Source organism: Peromyscus leucopus, chromosome 2, assembly GCF_004664715.2.
Source record: "Peromyscus leucopus breed LL Stock chromosome 2, UCI_PerLeu_2.1, whole genome shotgun sequence".
Lineage (NCBI taxonomy): Eukaryota > Metazoa > Chordata > Mammalia > Rodentia > Cricetidae > Peromyscus > Peromyscus leucopus.
Window position 1 is genome coordinate 122,672,125 of NC_051064.1, and position 22,198 is coordinate 122,694,322.

The following is a 22,198-nucleotide window of genomic DNA, read 5'->3' on the forward strand; positions in this document are numbered from 1 at the left end:
AGCGTCCCTCTGCATTAATATTTTGTAGCTAGAATTTTCCTGCCTTGCCCACAGTCAGGACAAATCTTTGTCACCTGCCAGTCCCACAGCCACTCAGACCCAACCAAGTAAACACAGAGACTTACATTGCTTACAAACTGTATGGCCGTGGCAGGCTTCTTACTAACTGTTCTTATAGCTTAAATTAATCCATTTCCATAAGTCTATACCTTGCCACGTGGCTGGTGGCTTACCGGCGTCTTCACATGCTCCTGGTCATGGCGGCGGCTGCAGTGTCTCTCTGCCTCAGCCTTCTGCTTCCCAGAATTCTCCTCTCTCCTTGTCCCACCTACTTCCTGCCTGGCCACTAGCCAACCAGTGTTTTATTTATTGACCAATCAGAGCAATTTGACATACAGACCGTCCCACAGCACTTCCCCTTTCTTTTTTTTAAAAGGAAGGTTTTAACTTTTACACATCTCCAAAGTCAGCTTGGTATATTTGGGAATTTGGGCGTAGCTTCTCTTACTACTTCCTGCTGGAGGGGGGCGCTGTATCTTATGGGGACACAGAGAAAATTTTAGGATCATGGAGTAGTCCATGAGACTGTATCGTCTGAGCCAGTTGCCTTGAAATGATTCTGGATGTTGGATCATCTGGGCCATGGTGTCATCGGAGACCTTTCAGGTGGTCTTGGCTGGTCAAACCTGATGTATCTTAATCTGGAACAAATCCATAGCCTCTGGCTTTCTGTAGAAACAAAAGCAGAGCCTCTTTTCCAAAGCAACATATCCTTATAGCCAAATTTTGAAGTCAAGGTACCTTTAAAATATACATTTTGGCATAACTCAACAGCTTTTGCAATCAAATATTTTTCTTCAGTTACGAATATCAAAGAGAACATAATCCAGATTCTCTGTGGGGTAGCCATCTTTATGTGGCTTATGTTTTATATTACCTTGAGCCTATTGCTTAAACTGCAGCATTCTAAGCCTGAAACGGCGCTGCGGCTGCTGGCTCTGCCCACTTCAGCTTCCCAACATGGCGGTGGTACGTTTTCCGCCAGCTCTGGGAGCCATCAATTTTCAGAAATAGTGGGTCTATGCTTCTTATCAAAGCAGCGTGTAGCCCAGAAACCTCTTTTTTTTTTGTACTAGCAAAAGCTAAATCCACCATGCAGCTTAATGTGCCACTTGCAGAGGCCTCATTCCCGCCATACTGCAGATCGAGCACACACACAAGGAACCCGCCAGTAACTCAAACCGGCAGCTGCTGCTCATTTGAGAGAGACAATTAGGAAGCTGTTTTAAGCTCCGTTTTAGAATCTTTTCTCAGGTTTTAGGTAGAAACTTTTGCCAACACGTTAGGCGCCATTTGTAGCTGGAGGGCTTCTCTCCAGGTTCCCCAAGCCCCTTAGTCCCACAATCCACTTATAAAATAATCACTCAGACGCTTATATCACTTATAAACTGTATGGCCATGGCAGGCTTCCTGCTAACTGTTCTTTTATCTTAAATTAACCCATTTCTATAAATCTATACCTTGCCACGTGGCTGGTGGCTTCCCGGCGTCTTCACATGCTGTTTCTCCTGGCGGTGGCTGCAGTGTCTCTCCCCCAGCCTTCCGCTTCCCAGAATTCTCCTCTCTCCTTGTCCCACCTACCTCCTGCCTGGTCATTGGCCATCAGTGTTTTATTTACATAGAGTGATATCCACAGCACTGTAGTTACTTTGAGATCTTCTAAGCTCAATTTCAAGGTTAATGCTTTTTAAAAATGACCCGTGCGCGCGCCCCACGCCTACATGCAGGTCTGAGTCTGAGTCTGGGTTTGAAATTTTACACATGGTACTGACAAAGGCTAGAGGTATTAGATAGCCCTGGAATTGGAGTTACATGGAGTTGGGAGTGGCCTGAGGTGAATGCTGGAAGCCAAACATGGGTCCTCTGCAGTAGCAGCATAAACTCTGAATGGCTGAACCTTTATAGAAATGGCTTGCCTTTATAGAAAATGTTGCCTAAAATTTAACCCCACTGCTATAGATGAGAGAAGAGAAACCCTTGTCTTAAATAGTTTACATTTTTGGCAAACACCTGATGTCTCTCCAGCCCCAACTGCAGAGTTCTTTGAGTGTGAATTTCATGTTGCAACGTCAAGTTTGGACATCTCTGCAAACTTAAGACCTCTAAGGGAAAACTTGGTATACTCAGCAGGGTTTGAGTTGAGCCTCATGGCATAAGCCTGTAATCTCAGCTACACAGAATGCTAAGGCAGAAGCACCATGAGTTTGGGGCCAGCCTGGGCAACTCAGTGAGTCTAGTCCCAAAACTTTAAAAAAAGAAAAGAAAAAAAAGCTAAAGGACTGAGATGTACCTTAGTTGGCAGGGTGACTGTCAGGCATACAAAGCTCTAAGACCACTGCATCAACAAAGTGTGGTAGCCCACGTTTGTAATTCCTGACCATGAGAGACAAGAAGGATCATAAGTCATAAGTTCAAGACCATTCTTGACTACATAGTAAGTTTGAGGTCAGCCTTGGGGAAAAAAGACTGTCTCAAAAAAGGGGGAAAAAAGTTGATGCTGCTGCTTAGTGGTAGCACTTGCCAATCATTCATGATGTCCTAGATTTAATTCAGAATTGTAAATCAATAAATGTTTCAAAAGAGCACAGGTGTTTAAGCAGCTGGTGTTAAGAAGCTTGGAGAAAAGATATTCAAAACTGACTCTGGTAAAAGGACATGGATCATGTTTCAAAATTAATGTGAGCCTAGCACACATGGAGATTGGAGCACAGTTTGTGGAGGCCAGTTCTCTCCTACCACACGGAGCCCAAGGTCAAAATCAGCTAGGTTACCATGCTTAGGGGCAAGTGCCTTGACCTGCTGAGCCAGTTCCACAGCCCAGGTGATAACATTTGAAACAGTAGTTCCCAAACTGAATCCATAAAGAAATAATTTATTAATATACCAGAAATGAGGGGGAAAAGTGAATTTTTCATAATGCTGAATTTATCATTTTATAAAGGTGCCAGACAGTAGGAATCAATAGTAGCATTTATTTATGCTATTGGTAAAATAAAAGTTGCCATTATTAATAATTATCAACTTCTCAAATTTATCTGAGTCCTGAAATTTTAAAGCTTAGAATCACCAGTTTAGAGTTGCTTTTGTTCTCATGTCCTGTATCATTTTTTATACATTATCTTGACAAGAGGTCCTCCTGTGTATTTTATGGTGTCGGCTCAGTGACGAATTATAGCTGAAGGACTTCCCACATTCATTGCATTCATAAGGTTTTTCTCCGGTGTGATGTCTCTGGTGCTTCTTAAAGGATGAATCGTGCCTGTAGGCTTTCCCACAACGGTTGCATTCATAGGCTTTCACTCCTGTATGAACAGTTTTATGGTTGCTAAGGTGTATCCTTTGCCTAAAGGCTTTCCCACATTCCTTACATTTGTAGGGTCTCTCACCAGTGTGGATTCGCTGGTGATGTGTGAGATATGCTCTATGACTAAACGTTTTACAGCAGGAAGGGCACGCATAGGGCTTCTCCCCAGTGTGAATTCTTATGTGTTCACTGAGGTGTCGAATCTGTCGGAAAGTTTTCCCACATTCATGGCAGCTAAAGGGTTTCTCTCCAGAATGAGTCCTCAAGTGTTGGACCAAGCTGATGTTCTGGCTGAAGGCTTTCTGACATTTATCACAGACGAACGGTTTCTCCCCAGTGTGAATTCTATGATGCTGGTTGAGCGATGAGCGATGCCTGAAGGCTTTGCCGCACTCCTCACATCCAAAGGGCTTCTCTCCAGTGTGGATTCTCTGGTGTGTGGTAAGAGACGCGCTCTGACTAAAGGCCCGTCCACACTCCTTACATCTGAAGGGTTTCTCACCAGTGTGAATTCGCATGTGCTCTGTAAGGTGAATAGGTTGTTTGAACATTTTTTCACATATATTACACCCATACAGCCTGGCTCCTATGCAGCTCATTGGACTGTTAGTTGAATCTAATTTATATTTGTTCTTCCTCCTAGCTGGGTTGTATTTATGGTGCTTCTGCTCTAAAATAACATTGGAACCCTCAAGGTGTTCCCCGAATTTGTTCGCTTCTTGGTGTCCCTTTTTGTGGGTCAAGACAACTCGCCTCCCACCTTTCCTACGGGTTTCCTGGTGCCTTTCTAATGTCTCATGGTAGCTGGAGGCTTTGCTCAATGTAGAACAAACAGTGTCCTCCTCCATGAGCCTTTCCATCATGGTGCTTTGAGAGAACTTGAGGGAAATGTCATTCTTTGCAGCTGACTCCTTGGTTTCTGGTTTCCTTTTCTCATCTGAAAGACAAGGAAAAAAAAGCAATTCACATAACTCATTCATTATGCTTTGAAAAAAACTCAACCACTGGGGCTGGAGAGATGGCTCAGTGGTTAAGAGCACTTGACTACTTGCTCTTCCAGAGGTCCTGAGTTCAATTCCCAACAACAACATGGTGGCTCACAACCATCTGTAATGGGATCAGATTCCTTCTGGTGTGCATGAAGACAAAGTACTCATATACATGAAATATATGAATAAATAAATCTTTTTAGGGGCTGGAGAGATGGCTCAGAGGTTAAGAGCACTGGCTGTTCTTCCAGAGGTCCTGAGTTCAATTCCCAGCAACCACATGGTAGCTCACAACCATCTGTAATGAGATCTGATGCCCTCTTCTGGCCATGCAGACACAGCACTGTATACATAATAAGTAAATAAATCTAGAAAAATAAAATAAAATAAATAAATCTTTTTAAAAAGCAACCACTAGCCGGGTGGTGGTGGCCCACGCCTTTAATCCCAGCACATGGGAAACAGAGGCAGTCAGATCTCTGTGAGTTCGAGGTCAGCCTGGTCTACAGAGCAAATTCTAGAACAGCTAGGACTGTTACACAGAGAAACACTGTCTCGAAAAATTAAAGGGGGAAAAACAAACAAACAAACAAAAAAACAAAAAAACCAACCACTGTAAGTGTTACAGAATAGAGATTTAGATAACAGTACAGAAAGAAGCATGAGTTTTTTTTTTGTTTGTTTGTTTGTTTTTTTTAAAGATTTATTTATTAGGTATACAGAAGAAGGTGCCAAATCTCATTATAGATGGTTGTGAGCCACCATGTGGTTGCTGGGAATTGAACTCAGGACCTCTGGGAGAGCAGTCAGTGCTCTTAACCTCTAAGCCATCTCTCCAGCCCATGAGTTTTTTGTTTTTGTTTTTTTACTGTATTTAGATATTGATGTAGAATAATCCTCTTGTACACTGTAAAGATTTGTCACTGGAATTGGTTTAATAAAACCCTGATTGGCCAATAGCCAGGCAGGAAGTATAGGCAGGGTGACCAAACTAAGGATGATGGGAAGGAGAAGGTCAGAGTCAGGAGTCACTAGCCAGATGCAGAGGGAGCAGGAGATGAATGTGCCATGCTAATAAAGGTACTGCCACATGGCAAAGCATAAATAGAAATGTGGGTTAATTTAAATGTATGAGTTAGTCAGCAACAAGCCTACGCTAACAGTTGAGTATTTATAATTCATATAAGCTTCTGTGTGTTTATTTGGGACCAGGCAGTTGGGACAAGAAATGTCCATTTACAAGATATAGTTATGCAGCCTGGCCAGGCAATAAGAAATGAAATTAAGAAATAGAGAATGGGGCTGTTCAGTTGGTAGTGCTTGCCTAGCTTACATGAAACCCTGCGTCACTGAATAAACTAGATGAGATGGCATATGCCTGCAATCCCATCACTCCAGAAGTGGAGGCAGGAAGATCAGAAGTTCAAGACCAGCTTGAGCTACATGAGACCCAATCTCAAAAATAAACCGTAAATTACAAAAAAAACAAAAAAACAAAAACAAAAACAATGAGTAGTTTGCATCTGTTTTTATATGTTGTAAAATTTGCAACATTCAATTCTGAGTGTCTCTTTTTTTTAGGTTTTTTTTTTTTTTGTGACAGGGCCTCACACAGCCAACGATGCCCCTGAACGCCTGCTCCTCCTGCCTCTACCTGTCAGCTGCTAGCTCTGCATCACACAGTCGGCTTAGCTGTGTTCTAGTAACACTGAGGAATGACACCGAAGGACTATGCCTTCTAGGATAGAGATGGCTTTAAACTGACAGCTGCTTTTCACAAGCAGTCTCAGAAGGATTAGTGAGATGTCACACACCCCCAGCAGCAGCACAGACACCAGCTCAGAGCCTAGGATCTTAAATAAGAGCACTCACAAGAGCATTACACTACCATTAACTAAAAGCTGTAATTACTATGTTCTGTTCCTTACAGCTATTAATATATCTGTGAAATATCAATTATGTAAAGGAAACTTATAAGAAACCCAGAATGGGCCCCCAGCTGGATCAGGCCCTCTGAATAGGTGAGACAGTTGATTGGCTTGATCAGTTTGGGAGGCAACTAGGCAGTGGGACCAAGTCCTGTGCTCATTGCATGAGTTGGCTGTTTGAAACCTGGAGCTTATGCAGGGACACTTGGCTCAGTCTGGGAGGAAGGGACTGGACCTGCCTGGACTGAGTCTACCAGGTTGACTGCAGTCCTCGGGGAAGGATTTGCCCTGGAGGAGGTGGGAATGGGGGGTAGGCTGGGGGTAAGGGGAGGATGTGGGAGGGGGGAGAATAGAGGAACCCGTGGCTGACATGTAGAACTGAGTGGTATTGTAAAATAAAATAAAATAAAATAAAATAAAAGAAACCCAGAATGGCTGCTGCTGCTATGTTTGAGGTAAATGTCCTTTAAAATTCTGACTAATTGTTTTAGTTTTTAAATTTTATATTTAATTTTTTGAGACTCAATGGGAAGATTAATTATAATAATTAGAATGCACACAATACATGTATAAAACTGTCAAAAAACAAACTCAATAAAAAAGTTTTAAATTCTGGCTAGTTTTTTATTTATTTATTTATTTTTATTTTATGTGCATTGGTGTTTTTGCCATGGGTGTCGGGTCCCCTGGAACTGGAATCACAGACAGCTTTGAGCTGCCATGTGGGTGCTAGGAGTTGAACCTGGGTCCTCTGGAAGAACAGCCAGTGCTCCCAACCACTGAGCCATCCCTCTAGTCCTCTGGCTAGTTTTCTTACTTAGCAATCATTACACTATTACTAACTAATATTTTAGGTGACATGTTTGTATTCATGGAAGGTATAATTTCCTGTAAGTTCTTTTTTATTTTTATTTTGTTTTTGGGTTTTTATTTTACAAGACAGAGTTTCTCTGTGTATCTCTGGATGTCCTGGAACTCACTCTATAGACCAGTCTGGCCTTGAACTCAGAGTTCCACCTGCCTCTGCCTCCCCAAATGCTGGGATTAAAGGTGTGCACCACCACAGAGGCAATAACAAAGTCTGAGTTTAGCAGGCCCTTGGTTCTGGTCCTGGATAGGAGGGGGATGATGGGAAGAAGTCATCTGTGCACCCCATCCAAAGCTGAGGGAGAGAAAGTAAGACTGAACTTTGAATTTGGAAATTTGCTATTGCACTGAATTAAAAATTAAATAAATACTTGTTTATCTGAGGTTTTCCTTTTTTAAGATAGGGTCTCAAGCGTCGCAGGCTGGCCTCACTCCTCCTACACAGAGGAGTGTGACGTTAGGGCCTGCCCTCTGTACCACAGTTGCTGGCTTCCTATTTAAAAGCCCTCTACGAGGTCACCTTTAAGAGTCCATCAAGAAACAGGCTAAAAACCAAAACCACAGCAGCCTTCCTCTTTTTCTTCTTGTTGCTTGCTTTGTGGTCCTGGCGTGTGCATGCAGTTTCCTGCCCCCACAGCCTGTGTTCGTCTGAGCATGATCAGTTATGGATGATAAAACCCAGGAGGATGTACAAGCAATTATTATTTATAACAGGGTAAAACAAGTGGCTGACTGCTTAAGATCATTATGAATATTAATTCTGGAATATCAAGCAGGGCGTGATGGCTCTTGCCTGTAATCTCAATATTCAGCAAGCTGAGGCAGGAGGATCACCTTGAGTTTGAGGCCAGCCTGGACTACACAGTAATAATATACTGTTTCAAAATCCCTGAAAACAATGAATAAAAGTTTAAAAATATGTCAAAATAGAAATGTTCAAAGTAAAGTGTTACTAACTTAGCAGCAATAAACAAAATATAATTCTAAAAATCTATCATCGATAGTAGCGAGTGTAGGATTTCATGACAAATCTGACACAGGATATGTAATACATGTAAGACCTTCATGGAGAAAATCCTGAGCCTTTTTCTTTTTTGAGGCAGAGTCTCATGTAAACCAGGCTGGCTTTGAATTCCTGACCCTTCTGCTACTATCTCCGAAATTCCACACCAGAGGCTACACAAACGCTGTGGTGGACATGCACATATCCATCTCTGTCCGTGCACACAGGCGAGTGATACCTCTAAAACAGCAGGTTGACGCAGCTCTGCTGGGTCACGGGGCAGACGCACCTTGATTTGATGAGGCACACCAAACTGCCTTTCAGTCAGTTCCACTCTTTGCATTCCAGTTAGCGTGAGCGTTCTCAGAACTGAGCATTTTTGCCAACACTTTAACATGACTGCATTATTTCTTTTAACTTTCCCGATTATTTGTGAGAGAAAAGCTTTTAATTATTTAAATTACATGTTTGTGGGTGCACACATATCACAGCACACGTGGACAGAGGTCAGAGGATAACTTTCAGGAAGTCAGTTCTCTCCTGTTACATTGTGGGTCACAGGGGTCACAGGGGTCACATTCGGGGCTTTAGTCATGGCAGCAAGGAGCTCCATGTGTCGAGCTGTCTTGCCAATCCTCTTGCAGGACTTTTTATGAAGTTGTTATGAGGAAAATTATATATGAGTTAAAAGGAGAATGAAAACGATAAAATTATAGTGGGAAAAAGAGAAATAAAAGCAAAAGAGAAAAGGATCTGTGCAATGTGATTTGGCACTGAAAAACGACCCGTTTTAGAGAGACAGCAACGTTTATAAGATGTTTCATGTCAGTCGACCTTCCGGTCCTGTGAAAGGATCTGACTTAACTCTAATGAGGATAAGACTTCTCTCCCTTCTAATTGAGGAGACTCGCCAAGGCTTGGGAAGGAAAGGAGCAATGGGGTGAAGTGAGACCTAGTGCAGGCCTGCCAGCGCCCTGAGCCTTCCCCACAGCCTAGGACAACCCCAGCACTCTGGCCTCCCTACCCACAGGGCTCATCTACCCTGGTCTCACCGAAAATGGGATCCTCTGGGCCTTGACTCTCTGCCATCCATGGTCCTTCCCCTTTCTCCAACTGGGAAATCACACGAGGCTTGGAGAGTCGATATCCTGCTCAGAGAGTTAAAGAAGAACTGTGAATGTTGTTGACGCTGCTGTTTAAGAACCGCCCCAGAGTTTTGGCCCCAGTTTTGGTCCAGCTTTTGGTATTCAGGGTTCTGATAACCAAGAGGGTTACATCTTTCTTTCCTAGCTCTACCAAATAAAGTTGTCCCTTAAAGAAGTCATCAGATATGCCCTGGCATGGTCTTCAAAGGAACAAGACATCTCTAACATAGAACCCACAGTCAAAACCCAGTGAACCCCTGACATCAACAGTTTACCAACAATGGCTCTCTTATAATGGGCAGGTTTGTGGAGGAGAGCTGGCATGATGGTTAATTTTTAAATTTCAACTTGACACAACCTTTAATCACCTAAGAAGATTCTTTTTTAATGTATAATTTTTAAGCTTTTTTTTTTATTGATTCTTCGTGGCTTTCCTGAGAAGATTCTTAATTGAAGAACTGTCTAGATCAAGTTTGCTGTGGGACGGTCTGTATGTCAAATTGCTCTGATTGGTCAATAAATAAAACACTGGTTGGCCAGTGGTCAGGCAGGAAGTAGGTGGGACAAGGAGAGAGGAGAATTCTGGGAAGTGGAAGGCTGACAAGGAGAGACACTGCAGCAGCCGCCATGACAAGCAGCATGTGAAGACGCCGGTAAGCCACCAGCCACGTGGCAAGGTATAGATTTATAGAAATGGGTTAATTTAAGCTATAAGAACAGTTAGCAAGAAGCCTGCCACGGCCATACAGTTTGTAAGCAATATAAGTCTCTGTGTTTACTTGGTTGGGTCTGAGCGGCTGTGGGACTGGCGGGTGACAAAGATTTGTCCTAACTGTGGGCCAGGCAGGAAAACTCTAGCAACACAAGTTGGTGTGGAAAGCTGTCATAATTAATGAGAGAAGACCTCAGTCCACTGTGGGTGGCACCATTCCCCAGTCTGGGGCTTTGGACTACGCCAGAGTAGAGAAAGCTAGCTGAGAGCAAGCAAGCAAAGATGTAGTCCAGCCTTTGCTCTTTACGGTAGATGTGATGCTTAAGTTCTTGCCTCAACTTCCCCAGAGAAATGGACTGGAACTAAAATCATGAGACGAATAAACCTTCTCGTCCCGGAGTTGCTTTTGTGGGGGATTTTATCACAGCAGTAGAGATGAAATGAGAACGGCCGGTCGGTCCTCACCCACGGACACCAGGTTTCTGTAGTTCTCCAGCATCACCTCCCGATACAAATCCCGGCAGGCAGGAGCCAGCTGTCCCCACTCTTCCTGGGAGAAGTCCACAGCTATGTCCTTGAAAGTCAATGCTTCCTAGAATGTCAAACAGTCAGTGTGAGCCAGTCCACCCCAGACAGCCTCAGAGCTCTGGCAGTGTTCTAAGTTCAGAGGGATTCCACACCAGTTTCACCAAGAGTAGCTGCTGGGTCTGTCTAGAGACTGCTATAAGTGACTAAAGATACAGGACCGAAAAAAAAAATATGAAAAAGTGAGAAAGCCAGTGAGAGTCGAGGTGATCATCTCTTTGGGGTGCTGTGGAAGTAGGGAAGGTACTGTTTGGCCAGAGGCAGATTCAGTGGGGGAGGGTCATGTGAGAATCTGAGGGAAGAAGATTCTAGAATGGTCCCAAAGGCCTCAGACTGAACATCTGTCTGAGGACCCAGAACAGCATGGATGGAGGCAGAGTGTCTTTGTGGTTGAATACAGGGCCCTCTGGTATGTGCCCAGGAGTATAGTGCAATCTTATTTGAATTTTTTTTTTGAGAAAACTCCATACTGACTTCCATAATGGCTGTGTTCACAAGCAGTGTGTAAGGGTTCCTTCTCCCTACATCCTCACGAGCATTTGTTGCCTCTTTTCTTGATGACGACAGCCATTCGGACTTCAGTGAGATGGAATCTCAAAGCCGCTTGTTTGTTCGTTTTTGTTTAAGGTTTATTTATGTGTATGAGTCTTTTTCCTACATGCATGCATGTGTGCCTGGTGCACTAGGTTAGAAGAGGGCATTGGATCCCAGGAACTGGAGTTACATACAGATGGTTAGGAGCCACGTGTGGGTGCTGGGAACTGAACCCGGGTCTTTTGCAAGAGCAGCAAATGTCACTGTCACTTAAGGTAGACTGGACTGACAGAGACAAGGTCGGGGAGCTGGATTCACAGGACTGCACCGCCACAGGACTTTTAAAAAGTAGCCAAAACTCATTATAAGACCAAAATGGAACCCTGAAAAAGTATTCGATCCCAAAGAAGGTGTAGAAGACGAACAAAGGAACAAATACAAACAGGACAGAGAAAGAAGCCACCACATCAACACCCATGTGTGAGCGGACTAAACCAGCACGCGCCGGCTACGTAAGGTCAGACTGGAGACAGGCTCAAAGGGAAAGGACTGTGCACAAACCAAGGGGGGGAAACTGGAGAGCCAAGTTCAAGTGGGCTGCAGGCCAAGGCGCCCTGCTGGACTTTAAAACGGGGGCCTCTCAACCTGTGGGTCGCATACCAGAGACTTACATTACGATTCATAACAGCAGCAAAACGACAGTTGTGAAGGAGCAACGAAATAATTTTATGGCTGGGGCTCACCAGAACATAAGGAAGCGTATTAAAGGGTCGCAGCGTTAGGAAGGTTGAGAACCACTGCTTTAAAAAGAAGTGCACTTCAGATAAGACTGAGCAGGTTCAGGGTGGGATGGCTGTAATCGGATGGCTGTTGCATAATGCTAAGAAGGTCCGTTTAAGGAGAGAGCCCAAGGCCAGGCAGGGTTGCGCACACCTTTAATGCCAGCACTCAGGAGGCAGAGGCAGGCGATCTCTGTGAGTTTGAGGCCAGCCTGGCCTACAGAGTGAGTTCCAGGACAGCCAGAGCTACATAGACAGACCCTGCCTCAGAATACAACAACGAAAAAGACAGTCCAAAGTGTTTGTTTCAGACAGGAGACACTTCAAAGGAAGCATAAGTGATTTTCCTCAAGCCCAAATTTCAATAGAACCTATTTTCTTCTAAATAATACTACTAATTAATAATAAACAAAACTGTTAGAACTAAAGAGACAGACAGACAAAAAAAATAGCCACAAATAATATAAAATACCTTGGGATAACACTAACTAAACAAGTGAAAGACCTTTTTGATAAGAACTTTAAATCTCTAAAGAAAGAAATTGAAGATATCAGAAAATGGAAGGATCTCCCATGCTCATGGATAGGTAGGATTAACATAGAAAAATGGCAATCTTACCAAAAGCAATCTACAGATTCATTGCAATCCCCATCAAAATCCCAACATAATTCTTCACAGACTTGGAAAGAAAAATACTCAACTTTATATGGAAAAACAAAAGACCCAGGATAGCTAAAAGAATCCTGTACGATAAAGCAACCCTTGGAGGCATCACCATCCCTGACCTCAAACTCTACTATAGAGCTATAGTAATAAAAACAGCTTGGTACTGGTATAAAAACCGACATACGGACCAATGGAATCGAATTGAAGACCCTGACATTAATCCATGCACATATGAACACCTGGTTTTTGACAAAGGAGCCAAAACTATACAATGGAAAAAAGAAAGTATCTTCAACAAATGGTGCTGGCATAACTGGATGTCAATATGTAAAAGATTACAAATAGATCCATATCTGTCACCATGCACAAAACTCAAGTCCAAGTGGATCAAAGACCTAAACATAAATCCAGTTACACTAAACTTAATAGAAAAGAAAGTAGGAAGCACTCTTGAACGCATTGGCACCAGAGACCATTTCCTAAATATAACACCAACAGCACAGACCCTGAGCACAACAATTAATAAATGGGACCTCTCAAAACTGAGAAGCTTTTGCAGGGCAAAAGACACAGTCAATAAGACAAAAAGACAGCCAACAGAATGGGAAAAGATCTTCACCAACCCCACATCTGACAGAGGATTGATCTCCACAATATATAAAGAACTCAAGAAATTAGACATCAAAGTACTAAACAGTCCAATTAAAAAATGGGCTAAAGACGCCGGGCAGCGGTGGCGCATGCCTTTAATCCCAGCACTCGGGAGGCAGAGCCAGGCAGATCTCTGTGAGTTTGAGGCCAGCCTGGGCTACCAAGTGAGTTCCAGGAAAGGCGCAAAGCTACACAGAGAAACCCTGTCTCAAAAACCAAAAAAAAAAAAAAAAAAAAAAAAAAAAAAAAAAAAATGGGCTAAAGAGCTAAAGAGAATTCACAAAACAAGAACTACAAATGGCTGAAAGACATTTAAAGAAATGCTCAACATCCTTAATCATCAGAGAAATGCAAATCAAAACGACTCTGAGATACCACCTTACACCTGTTAGAATGGCTACGATCAAAAACACTAATGACAGTCTGTGTTGGAGAGGATGTGGAGCAAAGGGAACACTCCTCCACTGTTGGTGGGAATGTAAACTTGTACAACCACTGTGGAAATCAGTATGGCGGTTTCTCAGAAAATTAGGAATGGAACTACCTCAAGACCCAGCCATCCCACTCTTGGGCATATACCCAAGGAATGCTGATTCATACCATAAAGATACATGCTCAGCTATGTTCACAGCAGCACTATTTGTAATAGCCAGAACCTGGAAACAACCTAGATGCCCATCAACGGAAGAATGGATGAAAAAAATGTGGTACATATACACAATGGAGTACTACTCAGCAGAGAAAAACAATGAAAGCATGAAATTTGCAGGCAAATGGATGGAACTAGAAAAAATCATCCTGAGTGAGGTAACCCAAACCCAGAAAGACAGTCATGGTATGTACTCACTCATAGGTGGATTCTAGATATAAAATAAAGAACAATCAGACCACAACCCATAGAACCATAGAGGCTATATATATAGCATGGAGGTCCCTAGGACGACTGTGGCTTATAATAAATTTCAGTTTTACTCAAAAAAAAAAAAAAACAAAAAACACCTAACCACAAGACAAAAACAAGCCCCAAGCCACTGAACTTTGTATCTCATATTATTTTCACTGAAAATGCTTCTGATTCCAAGAAAATCTCTTTTAAAAAAGTGGGTTTTTGTTGTTGTTGTTGTTCTTTTTTTTTTTTTTTTTTTTTTTTTTTTGAGACAGGGTTTCTCTTTATAGGCCTGGCTGTCCTGGAACTTGCTCTGTAGACCAGGCTGGCCTTGAAGTCAAAGATCCATTTGCCTCTTAAGGCATGTACCACCATGCCCAGCTTACAGGCAATTTTGAGTCAGCCAACATGGATGTTAGGATCAAACTCAGGTCCTCTGCAAGAGCAGTGCATTGCTTTTAATCACTGAGCCTTCTCTCCAGGTCTCCAAAAATCTCCTAGTAAATATTTGTTTGGTTTTTTTTAAGATTTATTTCTCTACTGTATGTATATGCGTGCACCTGAGTGTATGTATGTACACCATGTACATGCAGGTGCCCATGAGGCCAGAGGTGTTGGATCCAACTGGAGTTGAAGTTATAGGTGGTTATGAGCTATCTGATGTGAGTGCTGGGAGTCAACCTGAGTCCTCTGTAAGAGCAGCAAGTGCTCTTCACCACTGAGCCATCTTCCAGCCCCTGTAAGTATTTCTTTATACCTATTCCAGAATTTCCTTCTGTCCCAACAAAACTTCTATCAGGCAGTGATGACCTACTTGTGACACAATTCCCCAAATGGTTCTGGATTCTTTTGTTTCCTATGCACCTGAGAAAGGTGTGGTCTATGTGGCCTGGCCACTTTTTTCTCTATCCACCTCTCATGTGGCTATTCTTAATACTATACCAATGGTCACAGTCATGCACACAGATCACTAGGAACCTTGGAATATACTTCTCGCTTACACATTTGATGGTTATGATTTATATTAGAAACTGCTTTTCCAATCTGTTGTGCATGTATGTGTGTGTAGCATATGAACACACGTGCAGGTGTGTGTACCTGTGCTGTGGGCCGCAGGAATATCATAAGAACTCAGCTGGCTATGGCAAAGTCACTACCTGGAGGGATCAAGGATTTCCTCCAGAGGAACCCAAATTCCAGGGAGTTTTTGGTGTTACTTGGCTTGTTATAGATCAGCTGTCTTCTGTTATGAAAATCATGTGTGCCTTCATAGTTTTCCCAACTGACTTTTCCCTAAGAAGGGCTAACAGTGTGGACTGATCACTCTCTGGACATACACATTCCAGGTATTTGGAGAACAGCCTCAGGAAAGGCTTCCTCTGGAATCAAATATCTCCCTTGGCCCTTTAAAGGACTAGCAGTAATAACAGTCCACAGGCAAGTCTCCTAATTTAAGATAAATTCCACAAGGAGACACCGCCTAGGTCAGGTAGACGTTAAGTAATAGCTTTACACAATTTAGCTTGGACCCTCCTTTCTTACAGCCTTACTAACTTTATGGACCTCTAACTCCTTACCTAACCACTTCTAGGAATATTTGGATAACCTTCTGCACTGACAGCTATGCTCAGCCAGAACCCCAGTTCAGGCCTCCCTGTAATTATCATCATTGGCAGCATCCGGCCAGGTCCATCCCCAGATAGAGGAAAGTACCTTATCAGAGATACCTCTGTACTCTCTAAGAACAGACTTAACCCAGCACTTGGGAGGCAGAGGCAGGCAGATCTCTGTGAGCTTGAGGCCAGCCTGGCTACCAAGTGAGTTCCAGGAAAGATGCAAAGCTATACAGAGAAACTCTGTCTTGAAAAACCAAAAAAAAAAAAAAAACAGGCTACCTGTTTGAGAAGGCCTGGCAGATGTGCCAATTAAGCTTCCTACTTTCCCAAACCTTACCTCTAGTTCCAGATCTCCCTTTAACTATCACCAGAGGCATCTAGCTGTATACAGGTTGCTTAGCAACTGAGCACACTTTCCCCCACCCTGCAGAAAAAACGGCAGATAGCTTGGACAGATAGGAGCCACAGGAAAAAAGAAGACAGTTTTTGTGGTTGTATTCTAATTGTACTGAAATGTGATTTTGATTGTATGTTAATAAATAAAGTTGCCCGGGGGTCAGAGCTATTAGAGCCATAGACAGAGTGTGGCGGTGGTGGCACACGCCTTTAATCCCATAGATCTCTGTGTGTTCAGGGATACAGCCAGCATTGGAGACATATGCCTTTAAGACCTAGGGGGCTGTACATTCAGACAGTGATGAGGCAGTCACGTGTTTGGGTTTACAACCAATGAGAAGGCAGAATGACTAGAAAAGCGACTTACAGACAGGAAATAGCTCTTTTTCAGGAAGCTGGGACAGCAGGAGGAAGGGTGAGATTTTAGCTCTGAGCTCTGACCTCTCAGCTTTCTCTTTTACATTGTTTCTGTGTTTCTTATTTAATAAGACGGTTGGTTACATCTACAAGTTTTATTTTCTCCCATTGATCTAGCAACTTATAGATTCTTAACATTTTCTATTAATCATATTTAAGACTATAGTTGAGCACATAAGATCCCTCTTCTTAGATATTACCCGAATTTAGCCTTTAGTTAATTCATTTCCCCATTAGTCACTTCCCTTTGGGGTTGCAAATGATAATTACCGGTTATTGCCTCTCAATGTGATTCTTATCACCCCTCCATTTGACCTTGGAAGCCTGGCTTTATATACCAGGACTTCCAGGGCAAGAGGACGGAGAAGAGAAAAGAGAATGGAAGAACTAGATGGGTAAGAACTTGAGAGGAACAAAGTGAGATGGGGAAGAACTAGATTGAAGAGCTAAAAGAGAGGACTAGAGGAACGAGATGGAAGATGAGGAAGAGCCAGATGGGGAAGTACTAGCTGGGTAAGAACAAGGTGAAAAGGACCTAATGAGGCAGAATTAAGATGAGAGAATCAAGATAGAACTTAGAGGGAGTAATAGATAAAGAAATCAGGCAAGAAAGGAGCTAGACATGAGAACAGAACTGAAGCTGTGTTATGAAGGATGTTATGCCAGAGGGATTAAAGCAAGTGGACGATAGAGCTCGGTGTGCTGAGATTCTATTTCCTGAAAATAGTCCTGGCCATTAGTAGTTCTCTCTCCTTAGCCCTTGGGATGTAGACTATTAAGGCTGGTCCCGCTAATACTACACTAGACACCTGTGTCTGCAGAGGTGGAACATAAGGAGGGCACTGGGTGTCCTCCATCATGTCGCCTTATTCCGTTGAGGCAGTTTCTCTCTGAACCTGAAGCTTGGTTTCTTCAGCGAGGCTGGCAAACAGCAAGCCCCAGAGACCCTCTTATCTCCACCCCCTCAACACTGGGGTTACAAGCACACCCAGACTGTTATGCCGAGGCTGGGATCAGAACTCAGGTCTTCACCAGTGCGCAGCAAGCACTCCCAGCCATGGAGCCCTCTCTCCAACCTTTGGTTCTTTTACTGATGTTTATCTTAGATGGCTCCTGTCGGCTTGGAGCTGGGGTGGAACGGTATCACTCTCTTTGCTTTCTACCCTGAAATTAGGACAATGTTCATTCCTGATGAAGTCACTGTAAAAATGGACACTGCCACCACAGCACTCTAATTATTTATATGTAAGGAACTTGTATGGAACTCGCCAGATTGAATTATTGGTCTTAACCCACTTCCACTTCTCAAAAAGACAGTTTCCATCCCTAAAATCTAAGAAGGAATGTGAGGAAAATGATAGGAAACTCCACCACACCTGGGATTCCGCTGCAGGGATGCTGGGGCTCACGCCATCCGATAAACGTTCTCGTTGGCTCCCATCATCAGTACCATGGGATATCGGAGCTGTAGAAGGAGAAAAACCATGAGGTGTGTGCCTACCCAGATCACCAAACAGAAAAACTGCCCCCAGGCCCACTGGCAGGGGCTCCTTCCCCATACACTCACAAAGCACAGGTAGCCTTGGCTAGCCTGGAACTTGTGAGACCTGCCTGCCTTGGCCTCGGCCTCCTGAGCACCGGGACTTAAGCTTTCCACACCACACGGGGCTTGTTCTTCTTTTTAGACAGGGTCTCACTCTGTCACTCAGGCTGGCCTCAGCCACACACTCAGCTTGGCACCACATTCTTAACCTTTGATTAGGCTGAGCATTCCCCACTCTATGGTTCACTCTGTGACCCACTCCTTAAGGTACAGATTATTCTATCCCTTCTCCCAAAAAACAAAAAACAAAACAAAACTAAGACACTCTTCTAGACCTGATTCAGTGGTATCTGCCTTGGGGAAATGTCTTAGTACATGCAGTCAGAGGATGGCTTCCTGCCCACTGTATGCCGAAGAACTCTTTTAAGGCTATCTGCTATTATTTTTATCTCTATGTGTCTACCTCATCAATGAATAATAAGCATTCAAGATAATTATTCATGCCAGGCATGGTGGCACCCATCTCTAATCCCTGCAATCAGGAGGTGGAAGCAGGAGGGTAAAGAGTTCAAGACCAGCCTCTGCTACATAGCAAGTTGGAGGTCAGGCTGGGCTACACACGAGACACAGACAAAACACCATTACCAACAACCAAGAGAGGGAATTATTCTCTTTTCTTCCATCTGTTAAGATGCTTAGCCAAAGCCCCTCAGCTAGGACATAAAAAACAACAACAAAACCAAACACTTGGCTGAATACAAAGCATTGTGGATGTGAATGAAGAGATCACATGAGACATTTACTCCTCTCCCCAACTAACTACTTTTGAACAGACCAAGACTTGGACATGTCTTAAAGGAATTGACAACTGGGCTGGAGAGATGGCTCAGCGGTTAAGAGCACTGGCTGCTCTGTCAGAGGTCCTGAGTTCAATTCCCAGCAACCACATAGTGGCTCACAACCATCTGTAATGAGGTCTGGTGCCTCTTCTGGCAGCAGGTGTACATGCAGACAACACTATAATAAATCTTAAAAACAACAAAAAGGAACTGACAACTTAGGAGAAATGAGAGCAGTCAGACATTTCGATCCTGCCACTCAGAGGAAGACAATGACAAAAAGATTAATACTTTCAAAGACACTGACTAGAGTCTAGATGCCCAGGAGCTTTGCAGAAAACCTGAACTTGGGACAGAGTCTTTGATTCCCATACTCAGGAACCTGGTGGCGGGGGTAGGGAGGGGGTGTGGTAAGGGTGGGGTGGTATTCTATGACCAGCCCATCTTCCTGTTGTATATATTGCATCTGGGGATGGGAAATGTAAGTGGTGCATAGTAAAAGTCACCAGGAGCCCAGCATTTCCTTCACAAATATTCCAACCCCCAAATCAAGCATGCGCCCCACATAGACCTTCTTATCCCTAACTTATCCCCAAAGGACCACCGCTGTTCTCACCTTCTCCTTCAAACATTTTTGTCACATCTTCCCACAGGGGCACCCCCTCCTTGGTCTTCCCAGGATGATGGTTCAACTTCACCCAGGTGCTGGCCTCAGTGGACAGGGTGATCACGAGCTGCTGAGGCATGATGGTGCCCACCTAACTGGGGGTGGCAGCTTCTGGTGGGGAAACTGCTGGAACTTTTGATGACAGGCTTCTCAGGTGTAGGGTCCTCCTCAGATCGTAAGCTTCTACCCACCAAAGTTTGTTGAGACCCTGAAACATCAGAGACCAGCGTGACTCGAGGAACTCTGGAAACAGATGGTCTTTCTTTGGGAGAGTCCTGTGAGCTGGTTTGAGACCTTTGTGTTCGTTCTCTCTCTCTCCCTTCTTTTCATTTTTGGAGACAGGGTTTCTTTGTGTGGCCCTAGAACTCCCTCCTGAGTGCTGGGACTGAAGGTGTGCACCACCACCACCTGGCTAAAAACTTTATTTATTCATTTATTTGTCTGTGTGCTTATGCCGCATGCCCAGTGGAGGTCACAGGGCCTCCTTCCACCACGTGGGTCACAGGCACTGGACTCAGGTTGTAAGGCACGGCAGGCACCCTTCCCTACTGAGCCATCCCACTAATCCGCACTCGAGGAACAAAAGGCAAGAGAGGCGCAATCCAGCCTGGTGGCAGTGGTGCATGTCTTTAAACCCAGAACTCTGTGAGTTCAAGGCCAGCCTGGTCTACAGCGTTCCAGGACCCTGACTCGAAAAACCAAAAAAGAGAGAAAAAAAGAAAAGAAAGACATGATCCAGAGCACCCATCATACAGCCAGAAGTCCAGAAATGTATTTATAACTGCAAAAGGCCTATAAGATTTGGCATCGATATTGAAATAACAGTGTCCTGGATACAGAAGTACCCTTCAACTCCAAACACACAGATACAGAGACAAGCACCCCAAAATGTACAAATGTCCGCACACTCTGACCTGACTTCCTACCTGGTAAGCTGCATGCTCCTTCTGCCTGCTTACATATTTGGAGTCAAGAAAGAATCTTTGATGTCAGAACCCTGAGACCTGTACATAAAGTTCTAAAGCATTTCAAGTCTGGGCTTCTGTTTCCCGGTCTATAAAATGGGATGGTAACTGTAACTGCACAGGAATGTGGTGCTGAGACAATGTTAGGTCTTCAGCATACTCTAAGTTAATAATTAAAACCTTTTCATTTTAAAGCTGTACAACAGCATCATCTTAATTTTTAAAAATTTACATGTGCTTATTTATGGGTGTGTGTGGAGGCCACACAACTTTTGAGTCAATTCTCTGTTTCCACCAGGATTGAACTCAGGGCATTAGACTTGGCTGCAAAAGCCTTTACCGGCTGAGCCATCTTCGCCAGCCCCATGGCGTCATCTTTTAAAGTTATTAAAAAAAAAAAAAAAAAAAAAAAAAACTAGAAATCTGAACTTAAAGTTCAGCTTGAGTATCTCAGTCGGGCGACGGTGGCTGACGCCTTTAATTCCAGCACTCGGGAGGCAGGTGGATCTCTGTGAGTTCGAGGCTAGCCTGGTTTACAGAGCGAGATCCAGGACAGGCATCAAAACTACACAGAGAAACCCTGTCTCGAAAATCCAGAAAAAAAAAAGTTCAGCTTGAGTATCTCAGTTGATAAAACAACCCACACAGCTGCATATTGGCACAAGCAAACAGCAACCGACATCATCACGCACGCAAGATGCCCAGCAGCCGGAGAAATAAATCCTCTTTTCAGAAATAATTAAAACTGACAGAGGGGTACGTGCTCCCACGGAACTCGAATGGAAAAAAAAAAAAAACGGTATGTCAAGTACAACCAGAACCATTGCAGAATTGACTGTAGAAGCAAATTTGGAAACAACCCAAACCCATCATCTGCATCGCCCATTCAGCGACGAATAGTTGCTGATACCGGGGACCAGGTCCAGGGGATCTGAGAGCCCAAAAGCAGCTCCCCTCATCCCCCGGGGGTTGGGCAGCTCTTTGAAGTCTGGGGGAGGGGAGGGAAAGGTGAATGACTGAGTGTCCAAAGAGACCGGAGCTGGTAGAAATAGCTCCAATACATAAAAAGTCTCGTTACCAAGTGCAGAAACTTTCAGCTGTTCCTTCCGAAGCAGCTGTCAGTCACAGAAGCTTGCTGGAACCCATCCTCGGAACCTCGCAGCTAGTCAGTCACCCCGACCAGCCCTCAGTCCGGCAGCGGGGCTGCCTACTCACCGGAGGAGCAGCCCCGGGCGGCGCGGATCCGTTCCCGCCAGCCTTCCACGCTCACACCGCGGCGCCCAGCGCGCACCGAGGCTTCCGTGGGGGCGCAGGGTACCGTCGGCCTCGGGACTGGACACCGGCTTCTCCCGCTTCTCCCCCGCGGCACCCGGGAGCGAGGCTCGGCGTGGAGGGCCGTGCTACCCGAGCATCTCCTGCTCCAGCCGAGGACGCCCGGCGCCGCCGCGGTCCAGATGCCGGAGTGCGGCCGTCTCACCCCGCCCCTAAGGCCCCTGCGTGGGCCCGGCGCCTCCACCCGGGACCCGCCCACCCCACGCCGCCCGCGCCGGCGCCCTGCCCGTGGCTCCGCCCTCCCGGCCGACTCGCGACCCAGATCCCGGAAGCCGGAAGCCGCCGGTGACTGCTAGAGCCAGGGGCGGTGCCC

The 22,198-nt window shown here is 44.5% G+C and overlaps 1 protein-coding gene across 2 annotated transcripts; it reads right to left on the bottom strand.

Moving 5' to 3' along the window:
- Positions 1–3,012: 3,012 nt before the first annotated feature.
- On the bottom strand, positions 3,013–21,856 carry LOC114704922 (zinc finger protein 69 homolog). 2 transcript variants are annotated; one of them, XM_028886423.2, is made up of 7 exons: positions 21,769–21,856; positions 19,538–19,796; positions 17,916–18,004; positions 10,474–10,600; positions 9,204–9,299; positions 4,125–4,301; positions 3,013–3,887 (listed from the first exon to the last, which is right to left on the bottom strand). In XM_028886423.2, the coding sequence occupies exons 2-7, from the start codon at positions 19,665–19,667 to the stop codon at positions 3,169–3,171; spliced, it is 1,338 nt and encodes a 445-aa protein (XP_028742256.1). In that variant the 5' UTR covers positions 19,668–19,796; positions 21,769–21,856; the 3' UTR covers positions 3,013–3,168. The 2 variants fall into 2 exon arrangements, with proteins under 2 accessions (XP_028742256.1, XP_028742255.1); XM_028886422.2 differs by having other exon boundaries at positions 3,013–4,301.
- Between the last annotated feature and the right edge of the window lie 342 nt (positions 21,857–22,198).